Raw genomic sequence first — 18659 nt, 5'->3', positions numbered from 1 at the left:
ATAAGTGCAGTGTAGCCGTCTAAAATGGTGATGTGTGGTAACTAAACGTGCTGGTTAGCAGCAAATATGCCCATCTGCACCTAACCAGTAACATTTGTAAATTAAAGCCACACTGGTACTGAAACATGCTTATTTCACTCATGAAAGTAGCACCTTGAAAATGACCTTCATGCTTCTGAGTAGAAGATGTTTCCATTACAACAAAGGCACATGGTTCGAAGAAGCTCTCGTCTCGTGTGCAAAGTATCAAACCACTTTGAGAAAGTCAAATAAACATTTTTATTATTTACCACATATTGCACTGACTGAATAAACTAACACCACTAATACACCTGTCACACGGGCAGCCTTAACTGCGGTTAAGCTAACTACGGTTACGGTTAACCGTGTTTAGAGGTAGCTACACTGCAGGAGTAACCACAGTTAGTCTCCTAACCGTAGTCATTGCAAACCGAGCTAGGCAAGCACGATTTACCCTCACAAACAGAGGAGCTGCTGGTGCACCAGCCGTGAACTGGCGCAAGTCAATCGACATGACTACAGTCGGCGAACAATAGCCAAGGAAAACTCATCGAAAACAAGGCTCGCCGTGGAAAGGCCAACAAAGGTGCTGTCGAAGGCAAGGTTCCGAGAGGGTATTGTATTATCGCTGCTGGTTTCTTGGGGGGGAAATGTAGTCGAAGGTGACAAAATATTCACGTGCTGTCTACATGACCAGCACGTGATTTCGTTGGCTTGCTCAACTGCGCTAACTGAGCCCATGTAGCAATGGCAAACGTTCGCGTTAACTGCGGTTAGTCCCGTAAACCACGCTTAAGCATAACCGCAGTTAAAGCTGCCCGTGTGACAGAGGTATTACACATTTCAGAATAGCCAACTTTTTTTCACTGCATTAGTGCAGTGATCTGCCATATCACATGGCTTTAGAAAACATGAACTGATTTGAATATAGTAATGAAACAAATGCGCAGTGCCCATCACAGCAAAAACAACATAAACCAAATGTATCTGCTACAGTCTTATTATATTCCTTTACTCTGAATGTAACAAATTATGTAAATTGCACAAAATACACCAGCCATAATAAAAAGTTCGTGAGGTGAAGTCAACTTTGTACTGTTCACAAGCCCAAATTGACAGGACAAATTGAAATTACATGAGAAATGTGGTAATTCTTACAGACAAAGCTATAAAAGTGCTGTTTCCACAAGATTTTTTCGTCTGAACATCATGTTCTAACATGCACTGCATAGAAACATCAACAAAAAGTGTTTCAGGGCCCCTTTAAGGATTAGTCTCGGTTCTCAGTGCTTGCTGCTCATGTAAGGCAGCATGTGTTCGAAAAAAAATTTGTCAAGTTTTTTACGCATACTGAGCCACTCTATTTTATCAAAGCGAATACGTTCGATGGCTATCCAATTCTCCGAACAGACAACGAAGTCCGCCCATCGGCAGCCTGTTATGCCCATTTGACCGAGCACCTGGGCATAATACTCGTGGTCACGGTCCAGTTGTGGCTCATCATTTTCTTCAAAAATTATACAGAACTTCTTGCTCCTGGCTTCTTCTGGTTGGCTATCCTTCAGAGAATAAGGGCACTTGATCTCAAGCACACCATACGTCAGCTCCTCTGGGTCGTATACAAATCTGTCTGGGCTAGCTCCAAGCCATGGGAAGGCCGGGTTGACAGCCAATCCTGAATGGTGTAGTGTCACATTATGGCCATGAGACTGCATTACATTTTCATAACAATCTGCAGCTACACTCTCCTTGCCGATTCCATATTGCACAGCACGAACGCGAGACAAGTCCTTTGGCTCAATGAGGTTCCGCAGCCCTGTTTCCGTCCACTCATTTCTCTTAATTACACGGCCAAAATGCGATGCAGTTAATCTATGTCGACGCCCATCTCTCCAGTGAGAACTGTGGCTCTGCTGCCTTGAATTCTGTTCAAGATTCTGTGCATCTTCTGCAGACACCTGCAGTTCCTAGAAAAATAAAGCAAGAACATGTATATAACCACACAGCCATAATCAACACCTCGCTTTCTTGATCTTCCTTTCTTGAAAACTGTGAGCTCACTGTTTTCCAGTTAAAAATGCTCTGTCGTGCTGATGGCCACACATTATTCATAACGAGTAAGTACTTGGTGAGTGGTTAGGACACTGCACACATGATTAATGACGATTATTGTTGTGTCGGAAAGACACCCCCAAGTACACTTTTTTTTTGTCATAGTGCATTGCATGTTGTAAGTCTAGTTTTTCAGGCTCCTTACTGCACTCTAAATAAAAGAAAGATAAAATGTAGCATTATAATGAACAGCCTGCTCTGCGTAACTAAGAAGCAATTTTGCATACCTCCTATTATTATTATCAAAGCAAGAGCTAATGTACTAACCATCAAAATTCGTTGCTCGTCAGATGTAAAGCTGCCCGGAAACGTGTGCTGCACTGCACCAGCAAAAAGCTCTAGACGTGGGACAGTACAACTGGTGCCCGCACCAGGAGCTACAGCTGCCATCCAAACCTTGAAGTTATGCGGCCTGCCCGACTGCTGGTAGGTCAGTGGAGAGTCCGCTGGAGCAAGACCCGCCTTAGTCTTGATCAGAGGAGCCTGCACATCCTGCAGGACAGCGGCGAATGGAAGGTCGCCCAATGCTTCCAGCTCCGCACCAAATGACCGGATTGCAGCGACTTGACTGCCTTCATCCTGGTAGTCAGCGCTTGCATCTGAAAGGCGGGCAGTCAATGGCAACTGGACGCCACCTTCTCGTGGTGCTCGCCAGTCCACGTCTTGAACGCTTGCAGGTTTAATTCCTTTTTGTCTTGGACGCCTCCACTGCTGAGGTAGCTCTGTGCAAGCAAGCGCTGGTGGTGGCTCAGCAAATCCTTGCTGTTTTAATAGTGCCAGCAGGCGTACTGCTGCTAGTACATGACTGCAGGCTCCGCTCTTTCCTGCTGGGCACTCGCAGGCTGTGGTACGAGGCACACCGGTAGCAGCGTTGAATGACAGCTGCACATTGTAGGGGCGGCCAGTTTTCTTTTGGCTTCGAAAACATGTAGAGTGCACATGGACAATTCTGAAAAGAAAAGCCAAACCAGTTGTGACATCCATGAACGCAGTGCAGGTTGTTAAAGCAATACTTATGTCAGTATCAGTGGTGTTATCCCTCAACAATGAGACTAAATAAAAATTTAATCGTGGTTTTTCGCGTGGCGATATCATCATATGATTAGGAGGCACGCCATAGTGGAGTGCTCCGGATTAACTTAGGCCAAATGGACTTCTCTCATGTGCACGGCAGCGCAAGTAAACGGGCGCTTTTTCCGTAGCACCTCCATCGAAATGCGGCCGCCGCGGCCGGGATTCGATGCCGCGGCCGAGATTCGATACCGCGATCTTGCTCTCAGCAAGAGCCATAGCCGACTGAGCCACCACAATGGGAGACAAAAACTGATCACAGAGCCTTTCGATAGTATCAGTGCATTTGTTTCTCACTTGTTTAAGGGGCGATTCGGAGTCTGCCCCAATGAGTATGAAAACCGAGCATCTATATAACGTAGATTCCGTGGCTTGCTTCCAGCCAACAAATAAGAAAAGAAACCTATGCTCTCACTGCATTCGACTGGGACAGAACTTCCATATCAACGTGAGCGAGATACGGCTTCGGGTGAGCGCGTAATCGCCGAGAGCCGGCACAGGGCAGGCACAGTGGCATCAGACGCCGTTCGCCGAGCATGTCACTAGTACTACACCAAAAAGCTTACTTACCCGAAGTCACAAGTGTTCATGCGAAGCGATGATGGCGCACAGTATGCCTCGATGGCAAAGTTGTATGCCTTCTTGCGCTGACGGGCAGAGGGTCCTCTCTGATCGCAAAACGACTCCAACGTGTGCTCCGATATGTGCGGTACGACCGTCAAATCTGTCGTCCAGCCCGGGCTGCTAAGACTCGGAAAGCACGGCTGCTGGAGCGGAGCGAGAGGGTTTGCCATTATATATATGCACCTGTTACGCGCTGTCGAAAACGTTCAATGCAATGCAGATATATCTCAGCGCGACGAAGCTGGAAGCGGAGGCTGGAGCTGGGCGAACACCTACGAACACGCCGAACACTTGACGCTACCAAGATGGCGACCGGACTAGTGGTGCCCAGTGTTAACAGACGACCAAGTAGTTTTGCATATCGTCTATTGAACGCGATAGCAATATCCTGCCCCTAGTGCGCACTTCGAACACTACGAGTGTTTAAGAGAATGCGCGCACTACGGTGTGTGCCTTATGTAATGAGTAGCATGCTTTCAACCAGGAGCAATTATGCGCGAGAAACGTTTTCGAAGTGGCGATGCACCCACTGCGTGGTCTTAAGGGAATACGCGCAGTAATGTGTGTGCCTTTTGTAATGGGTGGCTGTCTTTAACCACGAAGTCGTTATGATATTGACGTGGTGTGACGCCCGATGGCAATGTACGCTTGTACCACGCAATATTACTACCATATTACATCTCGTACTGTGACACCTGTATACAGGACGCGTATTTTTGGGAAGCATCAAAGTTACTTTCAGTGCAGCTCCAAGCAGAGGCGTGGCTCTGTGGTAGAACACCTCCTTGCCACGCAGACGGCCTGGGTTCGATTCTCACTCGGACCCAACATTTTTATTATTTATTTTATTTGCAGCTTTTTCGATTTTTCGGTCAAGGACAAGATGATGATTTTTCGCTCACAACCAACGGTGCCGGCGCCGACGCCGACGGCGGAATTTGTGCGATACGAGCTCTTTAACGCTATCGCGTTAAAAACGTAGCCAACAAGGGCTGAGTTGCGGGGGACCACACTTCGTCGTCTTCCACTTCTATCTTGTTCAAGCGCTGCGTCCACTGCCTTCAACACAATTAATTAATTGTTAATTAATAATGATATGCTCTCAGGGTCCGGAGGATCACAGATGGGAGTGTTCAGCAAGTCATTGACAGTCATGACGTTACTGACGTCCCAGATTGCAGCGATGGAGGCGAGAAAATGGTTCCAGCCGTCCGCGGTCCGTGTTGTGCAAATGAGTGTATATGAATGTAAGGAATGGGATGTTGGATGGTTGTACCAGGACCTTCCTTTGTCGATCAGTACGAGGGGAAATAGTTCAGTTTGGGTACAGGTTCCTTCCAGCCAGGAGGTGACACAACGGGCACGTGCTCCTCCCGAAAGTTCTTTCTGCCATGGAATACGGAACACGAAATGCCACTCGACCGTACTTGTCTGCCCCCCCCCCTTCCCCTCCCCACATACGGATCAAGGGAATGCCCCCACCGAAACAAATTTCTGCATACGCCACTGGTCGTTTCGGTTGCGGTCATTTTGTGTCATATTTTGTCACGAACCTGCAAAGTGTCGCTCTTTCTGCTTGTTTACTCTCAGACCACGTGACCCGACTGCGAATTTAACTCCGGGTTGGTTGAATTCGTACGAGCATAAGAATCATATTGCAAGCCTGAATTTGAAGTGTACTACGGAATAAAAGAGGTCCTGTTGGTAAGTTTGACCTAAAAACATGTCATAGTGGACAGGACAATTGGCAGCGCCAATGAAACGAACACTCAGTGTATTTCGGGAACGGATATATCAAATGTCATCGTTTGCTCTGTGATTTCTGGAAGAAATCTTCACTCTGCGCGGTATCACCATCACCATCGCTTATATATCAATCAGGGTTAGGAAGTATCAAATATATAAACATCTTAGATGCCGTATATGCTATTTGAGAATCTTGCATAAACGATGGTGACAGTTTTTGCCTATTTTTCGTGCTTCTCACGTAGGCATCGGTACTTTATTTGGCTACACTGGAAGCATAGTCGCCTTCTCTCGCTTTGCATCTGTGTGTACCATGATACGTCTCGCAGCAGATGTACCGCTCTGGGTATTTTCGACACGCCAAACAAAGTGTCGCGTACGTTGAGATACATGATACGCCTACTGTCTGACGAGAGGTCGAACTATAGGTGAAGCAACGTAAACGTTTCGACAATTTCTTCAGGGCGAAGACAAGTCCCTTTGTCTTAAGGTTGACTACTACGACGTTTATGTATATCGCATGCATTGTATGACATGTATTTCAATATTAAGTGTTGAAATCCTGAAGTTCCTTGTTGGACGACTTCTAATAAAATGAAGCCTCTTCCTCTCCCTGTTAATATACATTTTTGTAGCGCTCAAGCATAATCACAAAAGGAAGAAACACAGCGCCTGTCCCGTCGTCCTGTGTTTCTTCCTATTGTGATTGTGCGTCAGCGCTACAAAAATGTCTCTTAGCAAGTGCCAACTCGCCCAGCAGCCCGATCTTCTCCTTCCCCTGTACTTCTGGTTTGTTTCGACCTGCTGCCTAAGCTATGGCAGGATATCGCAGTTGGCGGCGTTAAAGGTCAACGCAGAGTGCAGCACATTTACGCTTATTTTCTTACAATTAATGACCAAGCAAGGAAGAATAAGGCAGATGCCTCGAGGCACGCTTTTAATATTTGGTTTAATAATCGTTGTCGCCAGCTTAAAACGGCAGAAATATTTCGCCAGCGCTCATGACAATGCCTTTTACTAAGAGCGTTATGCTTAATAGTTATCAATCGGCTCCACGAAAAATAAGGTGAAATCACCGAGAACGCACGAACATAAGCGCCGAATCTCAAGAGACTCTCAATAGCTTTACACTTTGCACAAGTTTCGGGAGCATATAAGTCCTCAACAAGTGTCGTGAAAGGCCTTCCTGCTCCATAGCTAACTGGTTCATGTACAACATGTTGAACTGTGCAGGACCATATGTAACGGCAATACATCTCGCTGCAAACTCCAGTGCTCAAAACGAACGTTGCGAGGGCTCGAACGCTTACAGCCAGATGCCCGCTCGGTTGCCCTGTGATGAAATCGGGAGCGTACGAGGAACAGGTGCTAACGAAGAAAGCAATGTTTTGTTCGACTTATTCCGCTAGCAGTGATCACTCAGTCCACGCCCTTTTTCGCTTATTTGTACGCGCTCCACGCTGTCTGAAGTCGCGCGATAAAGTAAAGGACAATAGTTACAATGCTACGCAATAGCAGCTGTACAAATTCTGATAGAGCTTCACTGCCAGGAATGATATTAATAACAAGAATACGAAGGCTCAGAACCACATGGCTGCCGTCGCATGTAGCATGCATTGTGCACGAGGAAAGAAAACCAAGTCTGCTTTATCTTAACTGTCCGTGCTTTATCTAAATGGCTGCAGCCGTTTTTCTCTATCTTGCACTTGCAAGTTGTCAGTAACTTTTGTCTATTTTTAGCCATCTTTGTGTCATAGGGTCTTCAACAGAGCAACTACACCGTTACGTCCCTCTGAGTGGATCCTTTGGAATGATAAGGAAACATGTTGAATATTTTCTGTGCCATTTCCATACGATAAAGACCCGCCACGGCGGTGTAGTGGTTAAGATGCTCGACCGCTGACACGCAGGTCGCGGGATCCAATCCTGGACGCGGCGTCCGCATTTTTGATGGAGGTGAAAATGCTAGAGGCCCGTGCACTTAGATTTAGGTGCACGTTAAAGAACCCCATGTGGTGAATATTTCCGGAGCCCTCCACTACGGTGTCTCTCATAATCATGTCGTGTTTTTCAGACGTTAAATCCCAACAATCATCAATCATACGATAAAGACAAATATTCGTCATCGGCGAGCTTTGCGCTTTATCAGCGCGTTCAGATTGTTAAGTGCGATCGCAGTTCACCACTCAGCCACCTGAACACTTCTCGCTTTTGATTTCAGCCAATGGTGCTTCCTATTCCGCACGCTGTTTCTCCGTCTCTCACTTATATTGAACACTCACCATTTTTTCTGGCGTTGCTCCCGCTTGTGTGAATGTTACACTTACTGTTTTTGTTTTATTTTTTCGTGGCGCATTTGCGCATATCCTCCTCAACAACCTAGCGATTTCGGAGGGTTAGTTGAAGTTCGTGGTCCTGAAAGTCTGTACAGAAATACATTAACATACAAGTGGCAAGCCTCTCGTATCGGATACAATTACTGTGACAGCACCTTGTATATTTGTGCAATCGCTAAGTATTTCTGCTGATATACCGGGTGCTTCAAGAAAATGTGTCCGAAAACCCTCAAAAAGCCAGGAAAAGCGATATTTGCTTTCTACCTTCACAATAGCTTTTTTCTGTAGCGGCACACATCTTGAGATGGTTAAACGCAACATTTGGGACAGTATTTGAGAAAGTTAAGTTAATTAACTTTTTGATTAGCGGAGTTGCGGTTACGTCAAATGGGAGAATTGAAATTTCTTCACGTGAATAACCCATTGCAGCTTTGAGATTTCGAAAATGTGGCCTCTATAGTAATTGTTGTGGTGTAGTGAAATTCAACCAAATTCATCGGTGAAGCCGGAACCTAATCACCGATGAGCGCAACAAGCAGGCGACCAGGTCACTGCTCAAGACAACGATTGCAGAGGTGTAGTTCTTCCATGTTCGTGAATGTACGTGCGCCATGCGTGCTGTAATTGCAAGCGCAGCCCACACACCCACACAAAGAAGTCGGTTGATGGTTGATGTAACGAAGCTCACTAAATCTTGACGTCTCAGAAGAATGTGGCGGTTGCGTTCGTCCACAAGTCGGTTTCGGTTTCCCCGCTGAATTTGGTTCAATTTGATTACTTCGCAATTATTTCTCGAGGCCACTTTTCGGAATCTGAAATCTGCAGTAAGTTTTCCTCGTGAACTTCAATTCTCCCATTTGACATGACCGCCTAACTCGACTAATTAAAAAGTGAATTAATTTAACTTTCGTAATTGCTGTCCGAAGTGATGTCGTCGACCATGTTAAGATGTTTTCGACTGCAGAAGCAGTAATTGTGAAGGCATCGAATGAGGATTTTCGGAGAAATTTCTTGAGAAACCCCATATATATATATATATATATATATATATATATATATATATATATATATATATATATATATATATATATATATGTGTGTGTGTGTGTGTGTGTGTGTGTGTGTGTGTGTGTGTGTGTGTGTGTGTGTGTGTGACAGGGATTTTTCCAGTGCCCAAATGTACTTTGAAACAAAAGAAACGCATCCTAGTGGTTATGTTTATTTTCCTACATCTTCGACCGGTGGAGCCATTTCCCATTTTCGAGGCCACCAGTGTTTTCAGAAATAAGCAAACAGGGGTGGGCCTCACTCTCTCTCTCAATCTCTCTTTCATTCTCAATGTCGCATACTTTTTCGTTTTCGGTGCAGTCAGTAAGCTGTCGTTGAGAGGCATCGGTCTAAAAGGGGTCGATTCATCGTCTCCAGCCAGTGCAGCAACAGAAAAAGTACGCCCTTTGTATCAAGTGCGTGCGAAGTTGCTACTAGACAAGCACACAAAGCAAGACGTACAGCACCGACGCGCTTTCTTTTTCCCCGCCACGAGGGTGCCGGCCTTGCCACAAGGTCGTTCACCACACACACGCCGTCACTAACATGCGCCAAGTAACAATTCATTCCGAAGCGCAGCTGCACTCCGCGGCGACATGAGGACGCGTCGTCGTAGTCGATCGGGCACTACCTTGACTACGGCCTAGCGGCGGAGGCGGTGCTTGTTCTCCCCCAGCGCGCGCGTACACCCGTACATTCCTCAGAGAGGTACGCACGCAGTTCCATACATAACGGGGCGCACGCGCCGCTCATCCACGCCGCCGTCGCTTTCCCGTGCAGGACCGGCGCGGTGCGCTTCACCGTCACCGACAGCAGCTGCCACTCCACAACGGATAGCGCGCGCGCTCTTGTCGGAGAGTAGCGAGCGCGCGCGTACGCACAACATCCTCGACAAACCAGAGCAGCTGCGGAGCTTCGAGCGAGCACCCACACCGGAACGGCCCGACATGGCTGCTCGACCCGGATCGTCGGCCGCCGAACGCTTCGTGGCCGTCGCGCTCTTGGCTGTCGCGCTGCACGTGACAGCAGCCGAAGACAACTTCGTGAGTGACTTCTTGATTTCCGTTTTTTCTTGTTGTTTCGTTTACTTCCTGCGATGCTGCTGTTCTCCAGCAACTCAGAGCGCGCGGCACTACAGGGACCGGCACGCGCCCGGAACGAGTCAGTCGGCGAGGCACTATGCACCGACAGATCCTCAGTTGCAAAATGTACCGCAAACATTCAGACTAAGGAAGTTAATTAGTGTATAGTAGTTAATTAGTCGATAATGTAGATCGACAATATTTACATGCGTGTGCGAGAAACACCCGCCATTTCGAGCGACGTAGCATGAGGACTGCAATTATTCTGTCTATCACAGACAATGTTTTAAAAATATATATGCTGTCTAAATATAAACGCCCTTATATGTCGGCCACCTGTCGTGCCACGCAGCTTGCCAATAACCGAATGAGAATGCCGCTTCCTACGTGTGCTTGTACCTGATTACAGAGGCTTCTGCAATGTCATTATACTCTACCAATCTTTGTGTACCGTACTGTCACGTATAAAACGCACTCGTCATGCTGTTGTGATTCGGCCGATTAATCTACGTGTACGATTCCGACTTTATTTAGCTTCCGCGGGAAACGAACTATCGTTAGTCATCGGCGGGATGGGAATTCAGCTCTGTTTTTATTTCGAGGTGGGCCTCCTAACGACTATAGTAAAGAAACAAAAGCCATGCTTCAAATATGAAATGAAAAGTGTGCTCGTTTATATTCTCTTCGTACACGACATCTATGAGCAAGGCTCATCGGCCGGTCCCGTTCGACAAGCCGGCTGAAGCAAACACGCAGGTGTATCCAGCGTACCCGGGGAGCTTTACGTAGTTCCGGTTTTTCATATTAATAGATCTATTATATTTAGGGGAGGGGGTAAGTTCGTGGAATAATTATCGCTGCGCTCTGCCAGCATGAACTCGCTGCGTGCTTTGTTGGTATTCATTCTTTTAACATATTCGTGTTCTTTTATTGTTTTTCTATCTCTCTCTGTCTGTGTGGATTCCTACGTGCGCGCTTAAAAGGTCAGCGCCCGCGCATTTTAATGGTCTGGTATTATCTTCCGTATAAGGTCCCCATGCGGGCAGTCAAATGCCGAGACCGACTCAGCGCGACGATGACTCGGAGGTGCGACTTTCTGCCGCGTCGACAGTTTCTTTAGTGCTGACGTGATTCAGATAAACACGGTTTATACATGTACAGCATATCGACGTGGCACTGAGAACTTATAGCTCTTAATAGTATATCGCCAGTAAGTTCCGTCAACGTCCTTCTCTTGCAAACACAGTCGATTGGAAATAAGGCGATACGTATGGTTACTAGTAATGGTTATGGTTGCTCATAGCGGTTATAGTTAATCATGAGTCAACGCATGAGGCCTTGCAGTAATGCATGTCATTGGGGGAAGCCTTCGTAATCTCCGCAGAGATTGGCCAAGGCTCGTTAATTTTGTGTGTAGCATTAACACGAAGCTCGGCGCCGGAACCACCTGTTTGCGCGCTTATAGATGCATTGCGTGTGACGTCATGAACACACTTTGTCACCGCGCCGAAACATGGCGGGCGCGGTGACGTCAGTGCACAATACATTCACGTGTACATTGCTGTGCTCTTGGCGTTGTCATTTTTTTTTCTTGTTTGCTTCTCAAAGTACTAAAACGCTCTTGAGCGCTAAGATGGCTGCCACAATAAAGTCAGTGCAGACTATGGTCAGGAGGCACTAAAGAGGCAACATCGTGTTCAACATTTCAAGTTACGATAAACAGTGCAGGCAGCCCATTAACCTCATGAAGTAGTTTAAAAAACTGAAATCGTCAACTATAGGACTGAGAGCTTAAGGCAGCACTCGCTTATCAGTGACCGCCACGTTGATAGCTTGTGGCGTATAGCTTGTCACTGCGCTCGTGGCACGTCGTACGGAATGCATAGACTTCCAACCTGCTTCAATGAGCACCCCTTTCGCACCCTGACGGAGCACCCTTTTCGCTTCATCGTCTTTGCAACCAAGCGCCTCATAGGCTTTTGAGACCTCCAACTTTCCGCGCATGAGCGGCACATGTGCTGTCAATAATGGGGGACAACACGGCAACGCCGACGGCGCAAACACACTTTGAGAGTCCGTGCAATTTATATAGCGATCAAAATTACAACTATGAAATGCGCTCATATTTCATGTGTCGCAGTTTTGTAAACGCTGGCAAAGGGAACCCTGTGAGGTGATGTGAATAGCCTTCATTATGGAAATACACTGTCTTGACCCAATAAAAAAAAATCTGTTTCGCTGCTAACGTGGGAATGATAAATGAATTCATGTCCACGTATTTACTCAATTCACTCCTTCAAGTCAACGAAATCTTCACTGAAAGCAGTACCCTGCAGCACATTTGTCTGAGAACAAAAGACAGAAGACAGTTCGCGTGACGCGTGATTCATAAATGGCAAAAATTGGTTGTAAGCTACGAGAAACTGGATTTTCTTTAGAGACCGGTCAACTATAGTGGTGACCAGTTCAAATCAGTTTAGCTTTCTACCATATTTCGAATGGATGCTGATATACACTAGCTGGAAATGGCATGCATAAAGAAACTACTCAAAACCAGGCTCGCTGCGTCGCATTTACATATGTAGGGTAAGGCGGGGCAAAACGCGACAAAAATTTGAAAGTAGTGAATATCTTTTTTTATTTCATTTGTTACCATAAAATGTCAACACAGGAACTTTCTTTTGGGTACAATGTATATGCTACATAAATATGGCCATGCTGTGACTGTTCAAAATATTATTTTAAAAAGAAACAAAAAATGCAACGCATGTCTCATTTTGCCCCAACCTGCGGGGCAAAACGAGACGCTGCGTGAGGCAAAACGAGACAGCGTGAAAAAATTTTATCCTTTCAGTTCTTGCAGTAGAAGCACTTCAAATTGACTCCGTGGACCGCCACGCAGTCTTCATGCGCCCAGTCTTTGCACTTCACGCATTGAATCCACACAGAACCCGGCGCTGTGCTGCTCCGAAACTCCTGAAAAGCATTCAGTGTTTTATTCATGTCGTTTTCCTTCCAGGAAACTCTAGATAATATTCTCGTGTACGTCCGCACCATCCTTAACAAGAAATATCACATATAATGAGTGTAAATAAATGGTTCACTTAATAAGACACGCTCTAAGGCAATTCAATGCCTTTTTGTCGCGTTTTGTCCCTCTCACATGCCCGAATTCAAAAAAAATTTCCCCTTTGGCCCACGGCACCAAATGAACTAAACTTTTGGTGGCATGTTGCTAGTAGTATAAAGTAACAACATAAATACTTGTATTGTTGTACTGATGCGTAGTAGCTTCATGCATGGATCCGAAAATTTGGCCGAGCAGAATTTCGCCCCTTTTCGGCGGGTCACGAACACAGTGACATCAGCCGCGCAATTTTTCCCGCGCGAACGCTGTGAGCAATCATCAACATTTACACATAAAATGTCGAAAACTACCGGCACCTATCACTGAAATAGAGAAACAAGGAAAAGGTACTTTTTGTATTAGCTTTAGAGGGCGGCAAAGTCAAAATGTCGCGTTTTGCCCCGCGTCTCATTTTGCCCCGCCTTACCCTAATATATAAAATAACGCTGTTTTATGACAGACGCCGATGTCGCGATGTTGAAGCGACGCAACGTTTGACGCCTGTGTAGATAAAACGATAATAAGGTAACGGTGTGTGGTGGTACCGCGCGGTACCACACGGTGGTGCGGTTCTAAATGGAGGATTCTCACATTCTACACACACGCCAGCTAGCCTTTCGAGAGGCTGTCGTATAAGCGCTGCGTTTCTTGTTGAAGATGGAGACAGTGTCGATCGAAACACTACGAGTCTGATGGTCACAGAGTACGACACTGCGGGTCTGATGGTCGCAGATGGTGCACGAATTTTTGAACATGTCCATAAGAAACCGGCACTCAAAGTGACGGTTGCTTTTTTTATGTGGCACGCTGGTAACGGCAGCGCCAACCACAAGAGACACACCCATTATAGTGATTCTGATAGCCGAAATAAATAAGAACATATGATCAGAATGATTCATCAGTATAGATTCTTGACTGCAAAGGAGTTTGCTAACTGACTCAGCGCCCTGGGAAATGATGATATCCAAGTGCGATAATTTTCGCTTCGTATTCGCGTTGTCGACATACGAATCTTGGTTTCTGAAATGAAATCTGTTGATTGTCGGCTTACTTCCTGTCGTATTTGATGTCCTTGGCAATTTGTCGAACTCAATTACTAACGAAACTATGCTCAACTGAACTCAACTAGCCAACTAGCCCAAAAATCGATACACGTAGCTTTGGCTGTGCTGCGGCGGAAAGTTGTCGCCGGGCACAAGCTTCAGCAACTACGGTATGTGTGGGATAAACAAAGCAAACGAAGCACGAAAGCCAGATAACATTGTGTCGCATGCTTACTTCTGGTGCTATGACAATTGCCGTGCGTTTCGTGGCACATCTTGCCATGCGCTCTATATGCTTTTTAGTCAGTGCTCAAAGCGTCCCTTGTCACAGCGCAGATAGTATTTAAGGGCGTTCTGAATATCTTATCTCCCCGATTGGGGCATTCTTCCCGTGCCCAATATATACTCTCGCGAGCGATGCATCACGTGGCCATCGGGTTTATCAATGTATTTGTTTATCCCTGCCTGTGTTCTTGAATCTTTTTCCGGCGCCCTCGAGCGACGATAACGCTTCTCCGTTCGCGCTAGCGGCAGTTTGGCCTGGCAGACTGCCTTCAGCAAAACAGGTGCTACTCATTCATGTGTCACAAGTTAAAACCTTACTCGTCAAAACTGTCACGTCACCCATCTCTGCTCGAGCGGCCAAGCATCCGCATTTAATAAAACGACAAAAGCCATCCTAACACCGCATATAAGCGGCCTCGTTCTGGTAATTAGGTTTCTTTAAATACCGCATTTTCGCTTGCATCTGTTTGTCTATTTGTATGTATGTGTGTGTATATATATACACACATGTGCGTGTTGTCAGCCCCCGCCCTGTTCCCTGCGTGTGTCCCTATTGGCGTTGATCTCCGTCGAAACTTATAGCCAGCCATCGGCGTAGCCAAGGAGGGGGGGGGGGTCATTTTCTACTGCCCGAAAGCTTAAGTTTTCATGCATATGTATGCGCGCACATGTACAAACACTCCGACGAACAAGCACAAAAAAGGGTCGGACTCCATCCCCAACAACCCTCCCCCCCCTCCCTTGAAAGGAAATAATAGGCGCTGCGCATGCGTCGTACGCTATCCTCTTGTGGTACCCCGTTAAGGGACGGAAACAGCGTACGTACGCAGCGCACGTTCTCTTTGCGTACGCTGTTCTAAAACTACATAATAATAATATCATGGCTACGCCTCAGCCACGCTACTGCAGCTGCAATTGTTAAAATAAGCCTCCGCCGCAGTGATTAAATACTGTATTTCGTTGGGACAGTAAACTGGGTAGTCTATAAATTGCTTTCGCTTACGTCACTTTGACGTGCTCTCCTAAGCTTTATGTCATTCTGTTAATAATATTCTTCGCAACGGCAGTTAAATGTCATGCCTAACGAAGAGAGAACTCGCAAGAGTAATTAGCAACGCAAGAAACGCGACAAGGAACATAACAATAAGGCGGAAACTAAGATGTAAAAAAAATTGACAGCGAAAATAACGAATCTATTCTAAAACTGGCCATTTTGTAAACACAAGCTACAAGCCCCCTGGGCCGGCGTAAAGTCGATTGAGCCAGCTCAGGTCAGAACTGAAAAAAAAACAATATCCACACATATAAGGCAATAAATCAATCAAAGAGACAGCACTGCAGCCACTACTATTTGCAGTCACAAATGAGCACGGTATTCGCCATATTGACTACAGTGAGTGTGCAGAATGCGGCCATATAGTCATCGTTATCCAAGCTTGCCTTGGGGAGGGGGGATGCTTACGTAATCTGTGACATCGAGCAGGTGGTGTATATACAGTGCACAACACTGTGAGCCGGAACAAGGCACGTCTGATGCTGGAGGCGCGTAATAAATGTCGTTTCCGGTTTATGACATATATAGTATCTCGCGATTCACCTTAGTTGGCTTGCGTTCGAGGCAATTTATTCTTTTCGTTTTTTTTTTTACCATCTGAATTTTAGGACGTAGGATCGAGGGACAGCTATGGATTGGAATGAATATTTAAGGTGCCGCTTTTACGGCTTGGCCTATTTCTGTCTTTATCCCAACGTTTTCAAATTAGTAAAAAGAAAGAGGGAGATGGTAGGAGACGCCGAAATGTACGGTGTGCTTTTATATATATGTGCCACCTGCTGACTTCAGAACTTCATATAAATATAAACTTTATATTATGGCGATGTCATATTGAAGTTTCATGGTGTTGCTCAAAATTCTATCCTGTATGTGCTGCTTATTTGTTATGGTCGGTGTTAGTAAGAGAACGCTGTTTTATATGTAATGTTTGTACCTTGTATTTTCTATGTTCGACTCCTGTAAGAGCTAAGAAGTAGCCGGTGCCTTATCTGAGCGCCAACATCTTTTTACCATGCCAATAGAAAAAGCATGGCTGCTCCCGCCTACATAGGAATCGGCATAACACGAAAGTGAAACATGTCTTCACAAAAGTAGTGCTTATTGTGTAGTGATATATGACAGCTTGTACGATGTCTATTGGTGTATGGTAGCTATAGCACCGTTTGACGTGGATGCACCCACGTTGACGCCTAGTGGCACATCTCCATCGCGAAGATTAGCGTCCGTGATCATGATTTAATCGTTGTGGCAGCTGAAGTTGTTAACATATACCTGGACACAGCGTACCATGTATCCTGCGCAAGGATGACATCAACAAGCGCATAAAAAAATTGAAGGACACTTTGTAAATTCCAAAGTGTGTTCGGCGAAAGCCTGTTGCCATTCGACTCCGCCGACGGACGCCGCCGCTGGACGACGACGCCGCGTTGCGCAACAGTTGCGCAACGCGCGTTGGAAGGAGCAACGTAGCTGTTTCTATGCGCCGCTGCGTCTAGGGCGAATCCCCGATGCTAGGGCGGCCGGTGTTTTTCGCTGATGTCGAGACGCTTTAACCATGGTCACCGAGATTTCGCGCCGAAAGAAACCTGCCGGCGCGCGATCTCCGAAGTCATGCGTTAACTGAGTCGTCGCCGCATCGTTCTCTATGGGTGCTAGTAAGTGTCATGCCGAGTTACTTCCCTGCACCGCTCACAGACGGCGGCACCGCCACACCCCGTCAAGCCCCGCCAGCAGAGAGCACCATGCGATAGAGAATGTGTGAGAATTATAAGACGCGTTGGTCGATTGTCGTGCGTCTGGCCCGGTCGTTTAGTCGGTCGAGCGCCAGGCGCTTATCATCGCGGACCGAGAGATGGTAGGTTTGGTTCCCGGCGGCGGGCCTTTTTGTTATAGCTTTTTTTGTTTCTCATCTGTTAGCGCCTATTTTGTCAACGTCATATCCGTGACGGAAATACGTCACTGAAGTCTTGGTGGACCCCGGCATAAAACACTTTCGTGTTAAAGAAAAAGAATATTGTGTAACCTTACGAGCCAAAGCCCGACGTGGATATGGAGGCATGTCGTAGAGAGGGAAGTTTGGATAAATGTTTACCACCAACGTATTTTTTTACATTGCACCTAAATGTAAGTACATTTCTTGAAATAACGCATTTGTCCCACAAAAAATTCAGGAACTCTTTCTTTAAGGGGAAAATGGGGGCGTGTGCGTTTCTGACCTACAATTTCTTTTTGTTAATCTCTGTCGCATTGCGCAATGCTGCCTCCTAACTTTTTCATTCCTCCATGCCGGGAATCGGACCTTCATATCAGAAAGGGCTGATCGCCGACAAGCCCACGATCGAGAGAGCATCAGTTAACGGAAAACGGCGCATGCAAGTACGTATGTGACTGGCGCGCCTTTGAGGGCCACACTTTTTTGCACTCGCCGGCGCCGGGCTTTTCGCGTACGGCACCGCCACCACCGAGATCTGTAACTCGTAACTAGCTTCGCTTGCAAAGTGGGCGTACGCCGTTTGGCGAGCAACGCTGCTACGGTGGCCTCCATCTTCCTTCGAGACGACCGCGAACGAAGATCAAGAGGCGATGCCCACGGCGAAGAAGCAGCCTAGTTCCTCGGTGTTCCGGAAGTAATCCAGGAAAGCCTACCACGTGCGGCAGCGGCCTCCCGTTCTGGATGTCTGGTGGCGGAGAGACCCACTCCTCCAGGGTAGAGGGCGCCCTGCTCCTGCAGGCTACTGCTGGTCGCGTCGCGAGAGTAGCGAGGGATCCTCATTCCGCCGCCATGGGAATAAGTAAATCTGCCGCAACCGGGATTGAATCCGCGTGTCAAGCTCAGAGCCCGCATGTTTTCAATGACGTCATGCGCTAAAATTGTTCGAGGAGGAAGCTTCAGCCAATCGTGACGCTGGACATGATCATAAGCGAAACCAATGACAAAGGATCAAGTACTAACCTAAGGTTTTGCGAATTAGGGGCCAGCAGCGCAACGCCATAGCCACTGAGCTATTATAATAGCACGTCCGCTAGCGGAATGCACGTGCACTAGCAATCAGCGCCTGAGAGAAACAACCTAAAAAAAATTAAGTAAAATTTGGGGTTTGACGCTCCAAA

General features: G+C 46.6%; 1 protein-coding gene across 1 annotated transcript; it reads right to left on the bottom strand.

The window, feature by feature from the left end:
• Positions 1-597: 597 nt before the first annotated feature.
• LOC119394329 (uncharacterized) lies at positions 598-18321 on the bottom strand. Its single transcript, XM_037661626.2, has 5 exons — positions 18195-18321; positions 16836-16843; positions 3775-3872; positions 2401-3082; positions 598-1988 (listed from the first exon to the last, which is right to left on the bottom strand). The coding sequence occupies exons 1-5, from the start codon at positions 18319-18321 to the stop codon at positions 1305-1307; spliced, it is 1599 nt and encodes a 532-aa protein (XP_037517554.2). The 3' UTR covers positions 598-1304.
• Between the last annotated feature and the right edge of the window lie 338 nt (positions 18322-18659).

The sequence above is a fragment of the Rhipicephalus sanguineus genome, chromosome 5 (genome assembly GCF_013339695.2).
Source record: "Rhipicephalus sanguineus isolate Rsan-2018 chromosome 5, BIME_Rsan_1.4, whole genome shotgun sequence".
Classification (NCBI taxonomy): Eukaryota; Metazoa; Arthropoda; class Arachnida; order Ixodida; family Ixodidae; genus Rhipicephalus; species Rhipicephalus sanguineus.
The sequence above is the reverse complement of the archived record's forward strand: the minus strand, read 5'-3'. Positions and strand labels throughout refer to the sequence as shown.

Bases quoted from the DNA above. Each gene is read 5' to 3' on its own strand.
- LOC119394329 (XM_037661626.2), bottom strand. From the start codon at position 18,321: ATGAGGATCCCTCGCTACTCTCGCGACGCGACCAGCAGTAGCCTGCAG. The intron at 3,083-3,774 runs GTAAGTAAGCTT...TTTTCTTTTCAG, and splicing joins ATGAACACTTGTGACTTCGG to AATTGTCCATGTGCACTCTA. The intron at 1,989-2,400 runs GTTAGTACATTA...TTATTTTTCTAG, and splicing joins ACGAGCAACGAATTTTGATG to GAACTGCAGGTGTCTGCAGA.